The sequence below is a fragment of the Cryptotermes secundus genome, unplaced genomic scaffold (assembly GCF_002891405.2).
Source record: "Cryptotermes secundus unplaced genomic scaffold, Csec_1.0 scaffold630, whole genome shotgun sequence".
Taxonomy (NCBI): Eukaryota; Metazoa; Arthropoda; class Insecta; order Blattodea; family Kalotermitidae; genus Cryptotermes; species Cryptotermes secundus.
In genome coordinates this window covers 384,979-407,671 of record NW_019720573.1, presented here as the reverse complement: position 1 = coordinate 407,671, position 22,693 = coordinate 384,979, and the positions used below count along the sequence as shown (strand labels likewise).

General features: G+C 43.9%; 1 protein-coding gene across 7 annotated transcripts in view; it reads right to left on the bottom strand.

The window, feature by feature from the left end:
- Positions 1–22,693, bottom strand: part of LOC111869356 (obscurin) — a 228,833-nt gene that overhangs the window by 162,892 nt on the left and 43,248 nt on the right. For all 7 annotated transcript variants that reach the window (XR_004513565.1, XR_004513564.1, XM_033753466.1 and 4 more), the window contains 3 exons: positions 12,704–12,844; positions 2,815–2,949; positions 810–980 (listed from right to left, as the gene is read on the bottom strand). Coding sequence is in view for 5 of the 7 variants with exons in the window: in XM_033753466.1 (XP_033609357.1) it covers positions 810–980; positions 2,815–2,949; positions 12,704–12,844 (447 nt within the window). In the remaining 2 variants the exon portion in view is untranslated. The remainder of the gene's footprint in view (positions 1–809; positions 981–2,814; positions 2,950–12,703; positions 12,845–22,693) is intronic.

The following is a 22,693-nucleotide window of genomic DNA, read 5'->3' as shown; positions in this document are numbered from 1 at the left end:
AAGGTCATCTGCATATTTCACAGTTTGAATAATTTGCCCTCCTACTTTGAAGTCACCGAGCCCATCCAGAGCTTCCTTGGTAAGACATTCGCTGTACAAGTTGAACAGAATTGGTGATAAACAGCATCCTTGTCGGACTCCTCTTCCAATCTTCACACTTCTTGTCTCCCCTCTGTCCAGTCGTACTCTAACTTTCTGATCCATGTACAATTTACTAATCAATCTTCTTTCACGCCAATCGATACCTGTTTCCTTTAGGATCTGCATTAATTTGGTCCAATTTACACGGAAAAATGCCGTCTGCCAGTCTATAAAGCAAGCACACAGTTCTTCATCTATCTCCAAAGTTCTTTCTGCTATAATTCTCATCATCCCAATTGCATCCCTGGTTCCTTTTCCTCTTCTAAATCCAAACTGATCCTCTCCAAGTGCATCCTCTATTTTCCTTTCAATTCTTCTTTTAAGTATCTTTGCTATTATCTTTTTCTTTAAGGCAATCATTGTCACTTCTGTAAAGTCCCTGGGCCACTCCCCAGTTTCATATATGGTGTTCATTAGTTTTGCCAGTGTTTTCAAACCACCTTCTCCCAGTAACTTATGCACATCTCCAGGAAACTGGACAGTAACACAGATTACAGCACAAACAAAGAGAAAAGTAATATTTAACTACAACAGACTATATATAAACTTCATAATGCTGAATTGTAAATATGTGTTTAGAAATTTGTTAATGGCCAAAATGTGCTGGGACCTTTGCCCCCTCATCACCTCTTGTACTCCAGCTAACAGGGGGCGGAGCTCACACTCACGTGTTGTGGAAGTCGGCGATTTGCTTCAAGTTGCTGAATATGAGATCTTTATTGTCCCGCACGACACGTGGCACAGTACTGCTGTCTAGAGGCTTCAGGTAGCGCTCCACGACCAACTGTAGGTCACGTCCAAATTCTTCCTCTGTCTCTACCAGCTCCCGCACCACAGCTCTGATACAAGGCAACATAGGACTATCAGATGATTGCATGGCCAGCACAATAGTTAGAGCCTCGGAAGAAAGCTAGAAAGCTTTCCTATAGCCCTAACATCAGCCCCTCCCAAAGATAAAGTAAGTAAAAATTCTCCTGCTTCTAAGGCATACCCATCTAAAATATTTTCAAATATTACATTTCCTTTCAAAGTGGATTATAAATTTCAATCAAATTTCTGAAATGTGTGTAAGACAATTAGTGGAAAAAACACTTACTCAGGAAAAGCACAACAGAACTAGGAAATTATGCAACAACCTTGGGTGGCACATTTTACAGCCCCCTTTTCTGGATTTTTGTTAAATGAAAATAAATTCTGATCCTCTCTTGTTCGTATCCTAACCATTAAATGGTAGTCATCTATGCATACTATGAACACTGTAAGTGAGACTTTTTCAATAATTATGACATCAACAGCAGTTTCTGTCACAGTCTATGGGGACTGGGTTATTAGTTAAGAAAAACTTTTAAGAAAGCTAATTTAATTGTCTGAAAAAGAGGCCAATGGAATTTTTTGTCACCTGGAACAGCATTTTGTCTGGTGCCAACCCAGCACATTCTGACACAAATCAATTGTAACTTCATATTTCCCCCACCCAGACAACAATTCTGGGAATTCAACTGAATTAGCTATAGATTACACAACTTGGAAATCTATGCATGGAAATAGCGATAGAGCGGTCAGAAACAAATATGTATGATTTATTGTTTAGAAGTTATTCACGCTATGAGTATATCAAGAAAGATTGATTTGTTAGTTAGTTATGTAAATAATATTTGATTGTGTCTGATTGATCGATTATCTGATCACTGCCCCTTGTTTCTGTCAGTAGGCTGATGGATCTGGTGTCTGAAGATCTAATTCATTCAATAGTCCTTCAGCTCTCTCAAATTGAGCACTCTGGCATGAACAAGAGCACTATAGTCTTACATATAAGCCTAAATTAGCTGCTGATCCAATTCAGTGACACAGGTTTATAATTTAAAAAGATTTCCCCTATTTGACATTTATGAAAGGCAAATGTCAGAAAAAAATATTTGTTAGATACTGAGGTTCTTACAGCGACGAATATGAAGAGTTCTATCTTCTGTGTGTAACGCCGTGTAGTCCGCTGAAAGTCGACAGACGTTTCGTAAGAAATTACCACCTCCATCTTCAGGGTCGAAGAATAAGCCACGCAAGAAACCAGAATGAAGCAGGTGGCTGTGCTTGCTACCTTCTTCGTCCTGATTTCTTGCTTTCCGTATTCTTTGAACCTTGAGATGGAGTCGAGTTCTTCCAAACTGTCAGTTGACTTCCAGTGGAGTACACGCCATTATATCCCAGAAAACAGAACTCTTCAAGAAATATTTTGTAAGATTTGAGGTTTCCACGGCGGCGACTACGAAGAATGCCTCTTCTGGGATGTGGCGCCGTGAAGATCTTGTGTGAACCGACGTTTCGGAGGAACGTATCGCCTCCATATTCAGGGCTGATAAATCCGCGAGCGAGAAACCAGAGTGAGCAGGTGGCTGAAGACCATGAAGATGGAGGCGATACGTTCCTCCGAAACGTCGGCTCGCACAAATCTACACGACGCCACATCCCAGAAGACGGCATTCTTCAAGAAATATTTTGTTTGTGGAACATTTAATTGGGACAACAGATCAATAATAAAAGGATGGAAGCCATCAGATTGTACAATACTGCATACTGAGGCGGTGGCGGAAACGTCTGACAGCAACTGTATCGTTATAGCACAGTAACGGAGCCTCAACGCGCTCTTCCACGCGACTCCCATGAAATGGTACTCACTCTCTCCTCTGGCCATGGACTTCTGGGCCAATTGGATCTGCTGGTTCTGTCACTTCTTCTTCCCTTGACCGCTCCAGTAGGCTCGCAGGAACCCAGCCTTGCCGGGACGGGTCATCGTACATCCTCACCAGCCACCTGAGAATTGTGTGATGGGCAAAAAATAAGTCTTCCTTAAGTGGCGAACAGATATTCATCCAATCAAAATACCGATGTATTAGCGTAATGGTATTATTTAAACTATATCTGTATTATTATTGTTGTTGTTGTTGTTGTTGTTGCTGCAATCTCTTGTGACCATAGTAATGAACGTTTGGGTTCTTGAGCAGCTGAGCTACTACTGGCTTTCCAACAGGGATTCTGCTATACGGAGTGAGCTATCGCTTTATTACGTCATATCGCGCTGTTCTTCAGCTGTGCGGATTCGGACTTCTGACCACATCCGGATCGGAATATCTGAAAGTGGGACTCTTTAAACATTTTGTAGGACTCTTTGGACAGGAGATGGGTCCATCGATAGGGGTCTACTTGCACAGGACAACATAAAGAGAAAAAATGCAGACATATCCATGTCCCGAGTGGGATTCGAAGCACGATTTCAGTGCTAGGGCGGTCGAAGCCCTAAGCTACTACGTCGATAGATCGTCGGGTTCATTCCTCTTGACAGAGGTTTTTTATTTTCTTTTATTGCTAGTGGGGTGGGACTAAGTCCCTTGTACTGCGGCCACTTCTGGCCTATTGTACCAGCCTCAGATGATGGGTGAGGGTGATTGTGGAACAATTGGTGGAATGAAGATTGGCAGGGGAAACCGAAGTACTCGGAGAAAACCTGCCCCAGCGCCACTTTGTCCACCACAAATGCCACTTAACCAGGCCCGGGATCGAAGCCGGGGGTACTATCCCGGTATTTACCTGGAGGGACTGATAAAAACCACGAGAAAACTCAGCCAGGACATCCGGTATCCGGGTGGAACTCAGATGATCATGGCGATGCTATTAATGACGATTACATTACAATAATTACATGGAGTGATGACTTGTTTCGACCCGGTAATTCTCGAGGTGCATGCAAATGCTGAAGAAATTCATTAAGGAATATAACCAGTGACACGTAAGATTTGGGGTTCTCACAGCGGTTGGTACGAAGTATCTTCTGGGATATAACGTCATGCAGTCTGTTGAAAGTCAGCCGAAGTTTCGGAGAACATATCGCCTCCATGTTCAGGGGCGTAGAATAAACCGGACATGAAAGCAGGTCAGAGCAACAGCAGAAGTCTGGACAAGGCTACTGACGTCACATATTTCCTCGGTTATTTCACTATATCAGCGGCGTCCTCGAAATCGCTAAGTTTCATGTAAACATTGCAGGTAGGTATAGCTTCTCCACAATGCATATCTCTGCCATTTCAATGCTTCGCGAGATACGGCTCTGCGTCCTGATGCGTGACGGGTGTCTTAAAAAGGGACTGAAGTAAATTAAACTTCTAAATTAAAAGAAATGTTACTGATAAACGTGCTATATACACTGCAGGGTCTCATCAGAATCTGTTCAGAAAACTCAGAATGTATACCATCAAAATGACTTGATAAAATTCAGCGTAGCTCAGCCATGTCAAATTCGATCTATACAGGTCGGCTAATTTATAAGNCCGCATGTAACAACTTATAAATTAAGAAGAAAGCAGTCTTTTGGGATTTGGCACCGTGTATAGGTGGTGTTAACCGACGTTCCTCCAAAACGTCGGTTAACACCACTTATACACGGTGCCAAATCCCAAAAGACTGCTTTCTTCTTAATTTTTGAGTTGTTACATGCGGGCGGACACACGGGCAAGATGAAATAAACGGCTTCCTAGTGACGTTTCGAAACGCGATTAATATTGGCCAGAATGATGAATTTATCATCAGATATTCTGTAAATGTCTTGAAACAGGTGCAGGGAGCTAGGAGACTGCAACGATATTCTATTCACGTATCTGTGTTTGATAAACGTCATATGGATATTGTATTAAAGGCAAAGTACTCCATGAGTACAGCATTATTCCACCACGAGGGCAGTGCCACGAGCTGAGACACAAGTGCATCGACGTGCGATATAAATAGTAGCAACCTTGCGCCCACCAGAACAATCGGGTAACACACTCGAGTTAATTTAGAGGCCAGTTCGTATTTTGCAGGTAATGAATACAAGTTCCGCCCGAAGACGGGCTGACTGAGGTTTCCATCTTGTTTCAGCCTGTCTCTCTCATTACCTAGGCTTGTACTCTCAATTCGGCATATATTTAAGGTTATATATACCTGTCTCAAAATTCTTTCGTGCCAAAAATATTAATATCCTAATTTTTCATTAGAGTAACATTTAAGAAAGAAATTTCATAAAATCCGACAAATTTCCAGAGGTGAAAGGCAAGACAGACAGACTTCACATTCTTCATCCGAGGCAAACTCGCGAGGAATGTCTAAACAATGTCGTAACAACCACGTCGCTTCATTGAGTCGAGTTTTAAAAATAGAACGCGGCTTTCGACACGCCCCCTCAAGATGTCATGAATTCATGCTATGAGTTCTTGGAACGCACACGCACAGCCTTTCGCTGATCTGGTTCCCCACACGAATTACACACCTCAAAATACCTTCTCAACTGCCTGCCTAAAAGATTCAGGGTCTTACAGTTCCCCCTTTGGTTTACACATCCCTTAATTTTATAAACCACGGAAGTTCATTATTTTGCCTGTGGTTCTGTATGGGTGTGAAATTTGGTCTCTAGTATTAAAGGAGGAACATAGCCTGAGGGTGTTTGAGAATAGGGTGTTGAAGAGAATGTATGGACCGAAGAGGGATGAAGTGACAGGAGGGTGGAAAAAACTGCATAATGAGGAGCTTCATAACTTGTACTCTTCTCAAAGTATAAATAGAATGATCAAGTCAAGGAAGATGAGGTTGGCAGGTCATGTAGCACGAATGGGGGAGAACAGAAATGCATATAGGATATTGGTGAGAAAGCCAGAAGGAAAGAGACCACTGGGAAGACCAAGGCGTAGGTTGGTGGACAATATTAAAATGGATCTTAGAGATATAGGATGGGATGGTATGGATTGGATTGATCTGGCTCAGGATAGGGACCAGTGGAGGGCTCTTGTGAACAAGGTAATGAACCTTCGGGTTCCATAAAATGCTGGACAATTCTGGAGTAGCTGCAGAATTGGCGGCTCCTCAAGAAGGGCCCAGCTCCATTAATAAGTATTTTTGTTGCATCTATAGCAGTATGGCAAACGTGAGAAAATTTCCCTTGTTTCAGTTTGATGGTGATAATTAGTAAACCATTCGAGCTAGGAATTTTAAATTTGTTAATGAGATAGATCGCAAATATATCTATATATTACGCGTGAACCATTGTTTCAAAATCATCAATTAGAGTCATGGCAACGGTGCGAAACTCTAAAGGTTTTATCCGACAAATTTAATGTACATAAATTGATTTTTTTAGTTCTTTAGACAACTAAAATAAAGTAACAAGCAAAATACACCAGTAAAATAATACGTAGATCTCTCGGACTAGAAATCCTTGGAATGAGAGCGTATAATTCGTGAGCTGTGCTCAAAATTCCCTTTTGCTGTTACGAATTATAAACGGTTTCCCTTCACAAATCCGCATGTCATGAGTTTCCATGCGATCTATATATCCAGCCTATCTTCCCTTCATTTCACCTTGTGGGCCGTTGTGTAAAATGACACAATTCGTATTTAATTTTTATCTTGGTTTTAAAAAATGCATTTTTTTTAAATTAATACCATTTTATTTCAAGTGAATTTGTTGCCACGCAAATACGACGCAATTATGCTTACCTGGAAAATTAAGAGAAACACCTGGCAACACTGCTTTATAATTCAGACTATTTGAAGCCCATCAACCTTGCGAAGTCCTCAGCAGAGAAGCCAAGAGGGAAGCCGTATTTCAGCCTAGTAAGACACTTGTCACTTCATCGAAGTTCCTTTCCTGTGCCAAACTTTTGTCTGGATTATTACACAACTACTGCAGTAAAGTAAGGACACTTCGATTGAGCCGGAGACTCGATGGTTCTGCGTGATTTATGCTGACGTTAATTGAATCCGCACTGCCAGAATCGAAGGCGAGCCATCAGGATGAATTAAATATATACGTTTCGTTGTGGGTATCGCCTCTATACGTCTATTAACAATGTCCTCTCAACGGCTGATAATTCTTCAGCTGGTCAGCATTTTGCCCGTTCAACGTCGTGTCCTTTGGCTCCTGTTCAAAGTCAATCCATATCTTCATAATTTATTTAAGAGTCCTCTTTAGTCTTACGTCAAATGAAGTCAGGAGCCGGGATTGCGACTGGCTACGGGCTGGACGACCGAGGGTTTCCGACTTCGAGTCCCGGTAGAGTAAAGAATTTTCTCTTCTCCACGTCGTCCAGACCTGCTCTGGGGCCCACCCAACCTCCTATCCAATGGGTACGGGGGGCTCGTTCCGCGGGGTTAAAGCAGCAAGGGCGTGAAGCTGACCACTCACTTCCAGCTAGTGCCGAGGCCAAGATACTGTGGACCTATACATCCACTCCCCCATACGTCTTCATGGGACAACTTCACCTTTACTTCAAATGAAGTATCAGGCAATTTGAACCTGTTCTGAGATTCAAACCCGATCGGATTGAGAATCTTTTTAATGCGCATGCCTCATTCTCCCAAGTCATCTCTTCACTTCTCAATTCAATTCCGAAACGCTTCTCGACTTTCCTATACCCAAGGCAATAATGAAAATGTAAGACTTTGCTACCCATACAGCATCTGTTACAGTCGTAAAAAATGCATATGCCCATCTGTCTGTCTGTCTGTCTGTCTGTCCGTCCGTCCGTCCGCTAGTACGTAACAGTGCCCCAAAACAAACTCCGTGGTTTTAGTCCGCAACTACAAGGAACACAATTTACCACTATGCAGTGCGGTACTTCCACTGAGGTTTGCTTTGCAGCAACACATTGTGACTGCAATACATACACATCAAGAGCAACGACGTACGCAAAACTCCAAAGCGTGAATAAGGAAATATATACAAATCTGAACTAGAGACATATTGTGCAGAGCCGTCCTTCGTTTTAACATTCACACAGAGTTCTCGCTGGCTCTTCTGGCCCCACTGTTCATAAGCAGCATTTAGACACAGTAAGGGCCGCACCATAGCTCAAGCGGTTAGTCGGTGGCTTCCCACCGGGGCGGCCCGGGTTCAGTCAAGTGGAATTTGTGGTTGACAAAGTGGCGCTGGGGCGGGTTTTCTCCGAGTACTTCAGTTTCCCCTGTCAATCTTCATTCCACCAAATTCTCCATCATCATAATCACCCGGGGCAGGCTACAATAGGCCAATCAGTGGCCGCCGTGCCGAGTGTACCCAGTTGGACTCCACCCCCTACTAAGCAAATTAAAAAAAATAGACACAGTAAATACATGGCTATATGGTGGAGGGATTATGCCTTCCCCTGAAAACTCTAGAACGACAGGAAGAAAGTTATTTTCTCGCAAAGAGCAACTGAAAATGAAAGTCTCTTTGTGAAGGGGAAAACATTTATAATAATGGCATAATTATTTCACGGATCTGTGAAATGTAATCTAGTTCTTGCTATGTTTAAAGCGCGTATATAGTTATGTGAATTCCTAAACGAGACACTGAAAAATAATTAACAAACAAACAACCTGCACACAGACGGGAACCAGGACCTGGCAGTGAGACAAGTCTGATTTCTCCTGGACCACTGAACCCTGGGGCTTACAAAATTACAAGGAACTCCTGGTCTTCTCACAGCGAAGGTCAATACATCGGCTGAGCTATTCTCATGCCCCCTCATTACAAGGCGTAGTTTGAAAGCAGCGGAAACAGGGAACAAGACTTGAACTAGATTCGCGAAGAATCTGCTTTCATTTCGTAGGTGAGGAAACGCCAGTGAGGAATGTGTGGCGACACAAGGAACCAAAATAAACTTGCGAGGGAAGAAATTTCAAGAGGAAAAATTCTGTACGTGCGTTAGCACCGATAAGAAAACTGTCAATGTCACAGACACGTTCCAAAAAAGAAGTTCTCTACATTGAATCACGCGGCGTGTGTTGAGAATATTCAAAGCACTGACACCTCCCCGACTGCCCAGTGCTCGTATGAGTAACGAGAGCTCCAAATACAATTTCCTCTTCCCTCCGGAATTTCCAATCTTGTGTGAACCGACACTTCGCCTCCATCTTCAGGGTACAAAGATCCGCGAGCAAGGAACACAAGAAATACAGGGCGCCACATCTTGTACGGTATTAATCGCATCTGTGGAATCTGCTGCCAGCCCACGCTACCTTCTTTTCATAACTCCTCATTCCATAACTTCTGCTAAAATTAGAATCCTGCAAGTTCCAATTACCAGCTTCAGGACTGCACGCAAGAAGCACGGAATTCTCCATGGGACTAAGATTACTTACAGCGTAAACAGAAATGCTACGTTTTGACCAAGGAGTAACGACAGTACAGAAGACACTTTCATGTTTCTTTAGAAAACCATGAGAGAGCTGCCGCCAACTGAACTGTACTAGCCCCTGTTGTGGCTCTTTGCACGAACATTGCATCATTAGCTGCCACGGCATCAGAAACACTAACATGGCGGCGGTGGGACCAGCACTGGTAGCATTCAGTGTAACGTGCTGACGTTCAGAACGGCAAATGAACTGCTGAACAGAATGAGACTTCTGTTATGGTACACGTGGCGACACTTCGAACTATTTCCAACTGTTAATTTTATGACATTTTATAATAAGAGTTTACTACTCATACAAGTAACATTAACATGCGCAATGTTTCATGCTTCGGGACTAAGTAATACACCTAGGCCGCGCCATAGCTCAAGCGGTTAGTCGCTGGCTTCCCACCGCGGCCGCCCGGGTTCGATCCCGGGTCTGTTCAAGTGAGATTTGTGGTGGACAAAATGGCGCTGGGGCAGATTTTCTCCGAGTACTTCGGTTTCCCCTGCCAATCTTCATTCCACCAGTTGCTCCACAGTCACCCTCACCTTTTATCTGGGTCTGGTACAATAGGCCAGAAGTGGCCGCAGTACAAGGGACTTAGTCCTACCCCAGTAACAATAAAAAAATGTAATACACCTAACCAATCGTGTTCATATTATTCGGTACTTTGTATGTTAGGGCAGAAGTGAATAAGCCTGTTATTAAGATTGATGACCGGCTATTATGCACATTCACTAATTACTATTCATAATCAGCAATTAATCATTATTACCGCATACGTCAAGAAACAATGATTACTGACACAGGAAAGGTAGCCGTTTTAGTAACTGACTGACAAGGAAGTACATCCCTTAGAGTTTGTTTGGTCTGACAGTGACTGATGCAGGTCGGGGTTCGCTTCCAGATAGTGTAAGACTGGCAGCAAGATATCAATCGCGTTGGCATGAAAGCAGTCTCTTTCTTAATGAAGCTTTAGGATAACTGACAGTGTGCCAGCTGTCCAGTTCCTAACAACGTGTTCATACACCAGAATTAGCTGTCAACATAACGACGCAGAAGAGAATAGGTCCCAGCTGACGTCAGTTCTTGCCTATGTTCACTTTTTCTTGCTCCTTATTCACCGTCTCACATGAAAACTTGTGTTCATGTTTCTTTTTCAATTCGAAAATTACTTTCCACATCACTGGTGCAGATGTTTCAACCGAAGTGGTCGTAATCACGTGCTTCGAGGATAGCAGCTGAAAACTGCTGCAATTCCGCCGTGCGCAGCTGCACACGGCACGTAAGGGGAATCACCCAGCACTACAAATGTACAGCAACGCATGGGCACATAAACGAGGGTACGCTGGGATCGTATTCATTGACGGAGCGCAGCAGTTTTCAGCTGCGATTTTCGAAGCACCTAATGATGACCATGTCGGTCGAAACGTCTAGTGTACCGACGCGAAAAATGATTTCAAAATAAAAAACCCCGTGAATTTTAAGATTTTAACATATTGGTGGGAAAACCAGAAGGAGAGAGACCACTAGGAAGACCAAGGCGTAGGTGGGTGGAAAATATTAAAATGGATCTTAGAGATAGGATAGGATGGTATGGATTGGATTGATCTGGCTCAGGATATGGACCAGTGGAGGCCTCTTGTGAACACGGTAATGAACCTTCGGGTTCCATAAAATGCTGGGAAATTCTTGAGTAGCTGCAGAATTGGCGGCTCCTCCAGAAGGGCTCAGCTCCATGAGTAAGTAAGTAACAGAAGTTTTCATGTGAGACGGCGAATAAGGAGCGGAAATAAGCGGTGCGCAACAGCTGCTGCACTACATCTTATTCTAAGTACTCGTTTATATTTTTCCAGCAAAAATAGACTCCTAGTACAATTTATAAAGCCAACGTGTGTCAATAACATTTTGAAACAAAGGATATTTTTCATTGAGCCTGGCATGAAAAGTATGCCATTACGAGGTATTCCCGTCTTTGTATTGAATGCAAGGCTGTTCACACAAGGCCCAGTAAGTCTACATGGTGACGGGAAGAGCACACATTTTCTTTAAATTACTTGTATGCCGTGAATTATAAATAATGTGGAAGCCATGAGAAATCTGCATTTCGCTTTCGGTTTCAACTATTACGCAAAAATGTGTACGAAGACGCGACGAGTTGCATACATTTGATTTTCTATGACAGCCATTTTTGTGAATATTACAAACGTGGACATGTTGCGAAACTTTGAAATTCTGATTGACAACTATCAAATAATCAGCACTCAAAGTAGCAGAAAATGCACAGAGATAGATAAACAAATGGCGAGTTCCTCCTGCTCTTTGATAGTTAGACAGGAAAGCGTCCATACTACTGCAACACCACAAGGAAAGCGAAGAACCACACACGCTACAGCACAAATGGATACCGGCCCGCCTTCCCAGAGTTTCTGGCGTTCCCTCTCTTGTCGCTATGCTTCTACCCTTCTCATGGAGCTGTGGTGGCGTTTCTCTTTTATCGAATACCTTAGAAATTTGGGGCTTCCGCTGGATGGTAGATGAGCCCCAGCCTTGACGACACACAAAAAGGAGACTTATACTAACGCCCTAAGAGGGATTCAAACCAGCAATCCCTGTGTTCGAGGTGTCTACGACTTCAGAATCGGTAAAGAAATGTTACTATGAGATGCTATATCAACTAATAAGGTTATGTAGCTTAGGGCACGACGATTCCGAATGAATTTGGAGGGATGTGACTTATTTTTAGCCTACTTTCCTTATTTAAAAAAAATAAAATTAGACTTGACCGATATCACTTTGCTCTCTGTTTACTGCCCCCTTACTTTTTTAGGCTTGAGATCGCTTTGTTGTTTTTGTAACCCCTTCATTTTTTGTTTTTTTATGTGGTCCGTATCGTAGCAAAGGAAAGTAGGCTATTAGTGAAGTTAAAATGGTAAAGGTTAAGCCATCCCCGTAACGGGCCGTGAAGGCCCATAGGGTTGTGAGACGTCGAGGCTCCCACATTTCCTAGACAATCGCCTCACAGAAGGCGGTGAGGTCAGCCTTAACCCAGGAAGATTCCTGGTACTCATTTCTGTTACAGGCTGAGTTGAACCCAAGACCATGGTACGGCTAGAAAGATTGGATCAATTGAAGAATCCAATACCCTCATCGGGAATCGAAACCGCGACGTTCCGGCTTCTATCAAAGTGCCTGAACCAAGTGCCCCCGATTAATAAAGGTAAGAAGGTAAAGTTGTCCCTGTGCTTAGTTAGTTCAGTACTGTGCCATGAAGACATATGGGGGAATAGAGGTATAAGCTCCACTTTACTTGACCTCGACACTGGATGGAAGAGGTGAGTGGTCAGCTTGACGCCCCTATATAGAAGGTTCTGTGTACACTCACCGGGTTGCTTCCTGCTGCACCTGCCTAGAGTCTGCGTGCTTTCTGCGTGGCCGGATGGCCAACTTGTGGCGCGCGGCGGAACTGTCCAGCAGAGCCGCTACCTCAGCGCCCAAATCCAGGTCGGGGTCTAGTCGCAGCCGTCTGTAACAGCAGTAGACCACTCTGAGTGTATTGACAAGCTTCACGCTACCGGTGCCTTACAATAAACATCCTCTGGAAAAGTTATTCGGTCAGTCTAAATGTGGCTAAAACCACGTTGAAGGATTGACTATGGCCCAGTAAAGTGACAGAGCTGCTAGCATGAATCACGTTTCGGTCCATGAGGTGACAGAGCTACTGACATAACTGAGTACAGTGACTAACTACTGGATCGCTGTGCCGCTTTAAAAAGTGACTAAACTACCGACACAGTACATGGCCCAGTGAATGCAGTGACTAAGCTACTGACATACACCGCGCCATAGCTCAAGCGGTTACTCGCTGGGTTCCCACCGCGGCGGTCCGGATTCGATCCCGGGTCTGGTCAAATGGGATTTGTGGTGGACAAAGTGGCGCTGGGGCAGGTTTTCTCCGAGTATTTCGGTTTCCCCTGCCAATCTTCATTGCACCAACTGCTCCACAATCACCCTCACCTATCATCTGGGGCTGGTACAATAGGCCAGAAGTGGCCGCAGTACAAGGGACCTAGTCCCACCCCACTAGCAATAAAGAAAAAGGCTACTGACACGCTGTACGGTTCGGTCAGCAAAGTAACCACTGACACAACGCTGACACAGTGGTTTGGCCAAAGAAGTGACGAAGCTTACGACAAATCTCGAGTCTCGGTCAGTAACGTGGCTAGGCTGCCGACATTTTGTGTTTCGATCAGTAAAATGGCTACGTTACTCACATATTGTATAGCCCAGCCAGTGACGTGACGTGCTAGAGTACAGCGCACGGCTTATCCCTTTAAAGCAGTGGTTACTATATGTACCATTTGTTTCAACATACTGAAACCCTGAATTCGACCCACAGAATGTATCTGCGCGTTTCGCACCGTTCTCACAATAAACAGCGATCACTTCCCTAAACACCATTTACCGGCTGGCCTTTGCAGTGGGCGGTGATGTGTCTCCTGTGAGGTACGAATTGAATTCTTGTATATTACATGTATTTAGAAGACATTCAGTCTTTAAAGGATTAATTACGAAGAGACTAGCTACTGGCGCGCTGCGTGGCTCGATCAGTAAATGACTCCTAAGTCGCTAGGGCACTTCACGACTCGGTAGGTAAAAAGGGGCTGTGGGCTGGATAAACTGGGCTCGATCCCTGGTAAGGGTTTTATAATATGCTGTATTAACGGCAGTGATGATCCGTTGCACTGACCACGTGACACCCTCTATCCGCAAAACTTGGCACTGACTTCGCCGACAAGCGGCATTCGCTCGGTCGGTAAAGTTCGCTTGCGGACTACAGACCACGGAGTTTTTTTGTATATAGAATGGTTCTCTGGTCCAATAAGCCGACGGAAAAGCGACTGCAGCTTGAAGCTAACAACATTTCTTACTCATCTCAGTCTAAGTGATGGACTGTCTTTCCGCGTCTTGGCTGTACGGTGCCAGACATCAGGGGCAACTTCACTCACGGTCCGGCCCTATTAGTGTACTTCAGTACTAACTAATGTTGACTATGCAACTTCATCGGAATCCACTTTTACCTCTTTAATTCTGATGCACCAGCCAATAACATTAAAACATGTTACTGGAATTTACTGCGGCTGGGTAGAAGTGGCAACAACAAAGGAGCTTTCAGGCCAAGTTAGTAGCAATTAATTAGAGAAAAATAGACACTGTTGGCTTTGTTCAGAAATGACTCAGTTATACAGACATCAGACGGTAAGAACCGTCCTGAAGATCGACACTGTAGACTCCGTCCTGCGATAAGCCACACCACAACCGCATTCTGACTTTTTGACAGTCTACTGCATTAGTGCTACTGAAGGGGTATGGTCAAAATTTATTTTATCGTATGAAGAGCGATAAAACGAGGTCTCGGTGTATTTGTAACTGCACTATCATATGACGCGGCATTTATTGCGTGCTTCGTATTGGAAAGGTCCGGATTTTGAATCTCAGTCCGGAGGATACCGGTCGAGAAGCTCCTTCGTGTTCCTGAGGCATTACGGGCGAATACCTTGCAAGAGACCTCAGTCATTTCTCTTCCCATCCTTACATCTCATTCGCCGCCATATCCTCACAAACGGATACAGCATCGTCAAATGTGCTGATAATCCTCCATCCACAGGAGCTATTTCGCAACGAAATACGGTTAACTGGTTCGGGACTATTTAATGACGCTATTACTAAGTGCAAATGTACGTAGTTAGTTCCTAATGCGCACGCTCGAAGCCGGTTAGGTTAGGCGAATATGAGCGAATGCGAGAAGTCATGGTGACCTCACTATACGAGTATTTGAGTGGCCTGACAGGAAAAAAGAAGTAATTAAATTCTGCAGCGAAATTGACCACTACTCCATCCGGGTCTTAAGGAACACAAATCTTCTGAGTCATCGAAAGCCAACACCCGGAACTGACTGACATCTGGTGCGTGGCTCGGGCCACTTCCGTCTCCCTTCGCGGCTGTATTTCTGTGCCGCCGCGACAAATTTAGCGGCGTGCAGTCAGACAGAGGACCAGCCATATGGCATATGTATATATATATATATATACACACACACACAGAAATCTAAAATCTCCATAAAATACACTAGCACTTCGACCTCATTCACGAGGCATACATTTAACGCCACTAGTCACAGTTTTCGTTACTTCTGTTCGACAGGAGCCCACGGGACTTTGGGGAGCCATGTTACCATTGCACGGCCTGCATGATCAGTTGAGCTCTCTCTTCTTCGTGACACAGCCGGATTTTCGCATTGGTATCCTTCATTGTATAGGTTTCCCAAAGGTTTATTAAGAGGGGCACGCCGTAGAATAGTTGGTTAAGACACTATGCTACAAGTCGGAAGGTCGGGGGATAGAATCCCGATGAGGTCACTGGAATTTTTTCAATTGACCTAATCCTTCCAGCCGCACTATGGCCCTGGGGTCGACTCAGCCTCTAACAGAAATGAGTACCAGGAATATTCTTGGAATGTTCTTGGGAGTAACGGGCGGCCGGGGCGTAAGGCTGACAACCTTACCGCCATCTGTGAGCCGATTGTCTAGATAATGTGGGACCCTCAACGTCTCACAACCCTATGGGCCTTCACGGCCTGGTACAGGGATAGCTTCATTTTTTTTTTTTTACTTTTAAAGGCTTATTAAGACAAGCTTTAGCGTTCGTTAGGTGGGAACCAGATCATGCAAAGCTGCTACGCTCACAGGATAACATAAAAAAACGCGGGGCAACGTCCACGCATCACGTGGCATTGCAACCGGCTAGCACGAGACGTTTGGTTTCGTGTCATTTTCGTATATATAGGTAGTTTCCTCCTTATTTAGTATTAGCAGTTCATAGAATATGTGCCCTTTTCAGGTCTATGTTGTGACCCAACAAATTAACATCAGCATGTAAGGCACAAGTGAGCATTAAGGTCGCAGTGCGAGGGCCAGTTTCATGGCTCACCCCTCAGCATGGAGGGCGCGTGTTCAGCTCTCCCTTGAGCTTGTCCTCTTCACTTTCAGTTTTCTATGGATTTAGTTTCAATTTCCGAAGGAAACAAGATTCATATATTCTTGAACAAAATACTGCAACAGGCAAAGCATTTGTAAAAATCCGTCTCCTGGGATATGGCACCGTGTAGATGTGGTGTTAACCGACGTTTCGGAGAAACGTATCGCCTCTATCTTCAGGGTAGAAGGAAAAATACCCTGGAGATGGAGGCGATACGTTCCTGCGAAACGTCGGTTAGCACCACATCTACACGGTGCCACATCTCAGAAGACTGCTTTCTTCATAGTCACCGCCGTGAAAACCTCATATCTTACAAAGCATTTGTAGTTTACATTCAAGACTTACAGCGATAATGTTTATCAGATCGTAGTTAAAGCCAGAGTACTCGTCTACTATCGGAAACGGGTTGCGTCGTCATCAGTGACGCAACAGTCACATGATTACAAAGCAATGTCAATTTGCATTTTCCACATAAAGCATACAAACTCCGTGGTTGTAGTCCGCAAGCGAACTATAGCGACCGAGCGACCGCCGCTTATCGGCGAAGTTAGTTCCAACTTTTGCGGATAGAGTGTGTCGCGTGGTCAGCGCAACGGATCCCCACGGCCGTTAATTTCGGTTTTCTAGACAGGAGCCGCTATTTCTTTGAAAAAGCTCCTACATTATCCTCACAGGGCTGAATGGACCTTGTTCCAGACCCACTACTTCTCAGAAAATCTGGTAGCGCCGGGAATCGAACCCGAACCTCTGGATCTGTAGCCAGGCACTGACCACTAGACCACAGAAGCAGTCTCACATTTTCCACATACTTTCGGTGTTCATGTGCCGGTGCACTAAGCAGTAGATCGTCGTAAAGGAAATGCAGACGTGCTTCTTTGAGGCAGGAACTGAATTTGTAAATATTACTTAAAAGAACTTCATGTTTCGAGATGCTAACAGTGTCTTATCGCTTACATTGTATCTCGCCTACTACACCTGGAAACCTATCGCCATTTTCTCTTCCGTATATGACATTTGTAAGCAATGCAAATGCACAACAGGCTATAGGAAATGAGGAAACTTATCAATCCCATTACCCCTCTGGCAGCAGAACCAGAACAACCTATAACTTCAATACCAAAAGAAAGCCAAAGTCCGTTCCATCCACATCCCACCTTCTAAAACGATGTCCTTGAGATCCATTTGAATGTAGAAGACTTCCTTACTGTGTTATTTTCGCATTACCCTGTCAACTTCACCGCTTTGTTGCAAACACCTTCCACCTATATTACGCTCCCAGAGGAGCAGACAAGTTGCATGTCCATATGATACAAGATGCAAACACCTGCCACGGCACGGAACTGTGGGTTTTCAAATAAAGTTATGTTTCAAATCGGGGGAAGAACTTAAGTGATATTCAGTGAAGCGTCGCCCTTTTGACCCTCAATTTCACAATACTGTAGCGAAGAGACCAGCTGCTAAGCAGTGATTCTATAAACAGCGGCCATTACTAGGTAACGCCCGCAACATACACGCATGCGGTGTTCTCTGTGTTCCGCGCCGCGGCCGTTTCAGGGTAACAGCTCGGTAAATACGCTGCCTAGGCAATGGTCACGAACGCAAAAATAGAAGAACGGCGTTTTCTATGTTTTCCGTGCCGAGAAGTTATAACTAGGTCAGCTGGAGCAATGAGTTCAAACCCGTGTGGAGGCGGGGTCGAATACCTTCACCGTGACTCTGCGAGTCGTAGGAAGCGATGAAAAGGGAAGTCTCAAACCTGAGACAGTAAAATATGGTCGCGAGTCCCTTGAGACTGCGCTTTCAAGGGTCAGTAGCATATACAAAAAACAGACCCGTCCTCTTGTCGAGAGGACGCCCCACAAAAACAAGACAGTAACTATCAAACAGTAATAAATATCTATATACGCTCGACACCAAGACTGACTGACTGACTGACTGACCGTCAGTCTCAATGTGACTTTGACTTGACAATGAGTTCAGCTGTGTCGAGTACTAGCCAGCGGGCAAAAGCGTGAGCACAGAAGCTGAAAAATCTCTATTGTTGAGAGCTGTTACCAAGCAACGACTAGGGGAGCCCTGCACAGGAATATGTGAAGACAGAACCTGAGCGCTTGAAGCTGAAAAATCTCCACCTTTAGAAGCCGTTGCCAGGGAACAGCTGGTTAAGATACAGTAGGCTGGTAAAAGGCTTGGCGAGTACTATGATGATTTGTGAATTGTGGAGGTTGGCGGTGGCCCTGTAATTACTTGTAGTTCCGAATCGTGTGCATAAGTGGTCAATAAATCCATTCTCCAATCCAAGACCCCGTCTACAGTCACCCCTAAATCATGACTTATCCCACCAATTAAGTTTCTGTCTAGAGGGTTCATCGTTTGGTGTTTCGATTACTGAACAACATTTTATCAACTGCACTGGTTCGATAGTTCGAGAAAGAAATAACATGGTGTTTAGGAAGGTCGCGGACAGAATCTACAGTGGCCTATTTTAAGGTACGATCCTAGTTACTGCCTCAAGGAACCACGAAATACTTGAGTGATGACAGATGGGCTAGGTTAGAGTCCTAGGCATAGCGCCAGATTGAGGGAAATTAACGGTGAAATCACCATGGGTTCTGGAAACGTGTGTGTGCAACTCCAGAAAAGACTTAAAAAGATTAATGCTATATTCTTTGGTTGTGCTTATGCAGGGTCATAGCACCTGCACAGAAAAAGATCCGCGCTGCCAAGCAATACGTTCATAACCGACAGGCCGCCCTGTTCTCCCTTCCTTGAGACGAAAATAACAGCGACAAGTTCAATAAACTGCAGCTGGGACTCGGCTCACTTCCTTGTACAAACTGCAACGAGGGCTCTCGCTAGAAGAGTCATTAGCTCTGAGAATAATGAGGCTGACTGGGGGGTGGTCGACTTGGGTTCGAGCCCCGGCAAGGTCAGAGACTCTTCTCTTCACCGGCACTGTATCCTTATCGGCTACGCAGATTACAAAATGCCAAGCAGGAAACTTTATTCCCACGAGCTGCATGGGGCGCTGTGCGTTGTGCCTAGGCTACGAGTTAAATTAATATTTAGAAGTTTAAATGAGGATAATTCTGAAGAGTTCTGCCTTCTGATATATGACACGTAAATCGTTGAAAGTCAACCGACGTTTCGGAGGAACATGTGGCAAGCAAGCATAACAGTGGATCTTCTTGATACCTGCTTCACACTGGTTTCTCGTTTGCCTTATTTTTTGACGTTTGATATGGAGACATCGTGTCCCTCCGAAACGTCAGTTTACTTTCAACAGACGACAGAGCTCTTGATAACTACCGCTGTGAGGAGGATAATTCTGTTGGTTGATCTGCAGGCTATTTGAAGGGGCTATTTGAACTTCATGGACTATGTAGAGACGAATGGTTGTGGTGGTGAGAGGAAGCAGCCATGGCCTATTTTAGATATTATCCCATCATTGGCCTGTAAGGACTGAGAGTCAGCTGAGACACACCGGGGCTTCTCGCCAACCAGATGGACATTCTGAAGTGTGTTGCGCTGCCAAGAGTTTCAATCAGGATTTCTATCGACACGCTCACACTTCTGCGAAAGGTTACTGCCAACACTCGTCTCTCCCTGCAACCCTTCTTGGTGCGCTATTCGACCATGTAGCAACTGCTAAGTCACGCAACGCCAAATGCCATATTGTATGATTGTCACGGTTTAAAAATTTGGAGGGATGTGGGAGGAAGCTGTTTCTGTCTGTTTATTATTTTTTTTATTGCTAGTGGGGTGGGACTAAGTCCCTTGTACTGCGGCCACTTCTGGCCTATTGTACCAGCCCCAGATTATAGATGAGGGTGATTGTGGAGCAATTGGTGGAATGAAGATTGGCAGGGGAAACCGAAGTACTCGGAGAAAACCTGCCCCAGCGCCACTTTGTCCACCACAAATCCCACTTGACCAGACCCGGGATCGAACCCGGGCCGCCGCGGTGGGAAGCCAGCGACTAACCGCTTGAGCTATGGCGCGGCGTTCTGTCTGTTTAAGGCATATTTCGTCATTCGTCTACAAGTTATGAAAAAAGGAATTAACAAAAACTGAACTAACGTAAGAACAGCAAACAGAAACCATAATTTTATTCTCTCACTGTCTTCTTTTCGTCTTCCTTAATTATTTATGTGCAACTGAACGTTTTATTGGGACGGATGTGGACCAAGCGGGACTAACGACATGTCCTCTGTAACCTGGAGGCCAAGGGACCTTGGCACAGTATCAGCCGTGACAAACAGACTCACAATAGCTTAAAGCGTCTTTTTTTACACGTCGTAAAACGCTTAAATGACGAAGTGACGTCATCCTCGCAACACGTGTTGCTAACGTACTTCCCAGGCAGGGAGACTGCAGCAAAGTTCATGCTAAACGGTGGTCTCCAGTGACGTAAAAAGTTGTCAGTTCTTCAAGAAAAGTATTCGAAGAGACAGAAGCACACACGGACATGGCACCTTAAACCTCAGTTCCCCATAGAATAAAGACTGTAAGAAAAATTGTTCTGGCAACAGCAAATAATGTTCATGGATGCCAAGCTGCGTCAGTTTAAGATAAAAGACACTAAATGAAATGTATATATCGCGCGCGCGTGTGTGCGTGCGTGTTGTGCGGTAGACAGGGAATGAAAGTCATACAAAGTAAACGGAAAAAACAAAAATATAAATTATATTTTGGTGCATTACATAACAGAGAGAATGTAGACTTATAAAACAAAGAAGTGGTGAAATAAATAAAAGCAATTCCAGGGAAATAAAGAATGTTCCAACTGAATGCCTTATAGAATCGTGGAATAATGAACATCTGAGGGATTAAATGTTTTAAAATGTTACGAAATGTAGGTCCGCTCTTGGCACACTGGCAGAAACAGAAAGTAATGTCCAAGGGGATAATAACAACTTTAATAGAACTTACATGAAACAGTTTATTCACACATGGAAGGCTTGAACACTACAAGAACTTGACAAACATGTTATCAACAGTCCGTCTTCGTGCTGTTTTCTTTTTTCAGAATTGTATTTACAGTTAACTCAAAAGACATGTGATGCTTATAATGCTGATTATCACGTCATTCAGCCTCAAATGACAAGAACTCTGATGCAGTGTTGATGAACTTGCATTAATAGTCTCTTTTAGGATGCGAGTGTCTTTGGCATGCATAGTAAAATCCAATTCACCTTAGGAAAAGAAAGAAACAATAAAATTAATTATACAGACTTGCCTGCAACAATACTGGAAAACAAATTAGGTCTAAAGTAAGTTTTTGGATTCTCCTTAAAGCAAATTCTACTGTGTCGAGAAAACAAAATGTAAAGATATTTATTTTCGTAATACCTTAATACATATGACTCTTTTTCTAGGTTTTACAGCCCCACTTTAGCCTTGGTCTCCTCTCCTATACAGGTTTCCCAAATTCATCTTAAGACAACATGTAGAAGTCCTTAAATGAGGAGACAAACTATGGGAAGGTCCTTGTACTTGCTACAGACGGACTCGAACTTTGTTCTGCTCTATTGTAGAGGTTCTCTGGATCCTTACTAGCATATGCGCTACAACTGTCTGGATCTTCGTGGCATAAAGAAACACAGACATGACACGTCAACTGATGCGCGATCCTATCGTTCGACTGAGCCACAGGCACCAGAAATCCTCGATTTAACACGAGCGTAAAAAAAAAGGTAAAGTTGTCACTGTGCTTATCTAATCAAGCATTATGCCATGAAGACGTATAGGAGAGTGGAGGTACAGATCCACGTATTCTTGACTTCGACACTAATTGGAGGTGACTGATCAGCCTCAGGAACCTGCCGCTTAATTTGACGCTTACCAGAATAATTCCAAAATAATAAAATCCCTATATAATAGATCTTGATACTTCTGTCAGATATCCGACGGAATTTCAGCAAGTACACAAAATATTCTAAAAATGTGCAAAATAAAAATCAACCATGAACATGGAACTTCACCACTGGATGTAATGAACAGGAATCTGAGATTTGTATGTAGAGTCTACAGTCTACAGTTACAGACCCTCCTTTCACAGCTGTATTTAGAACACTACCAGCAGAAGGCAGCCGTGTTTATCATTCCAGAATGGCGTAATATATTTCAGTAGAATCTTGAAGGATGCACGTAAAATAACAGTAACGCCTTACTTAAGCCACATTAAACGTTTGTATTCTTTACGTAGCCCAGCTTAAACTTTATGTAGTGATTCCTTAACTGATGGCCGATACTTCTAAAATAATGCAACATTCTAGCTTCTTCGTAACAAACAGGCATTTGTATGACACACATGGCTAAGGAGGTGACGACATTA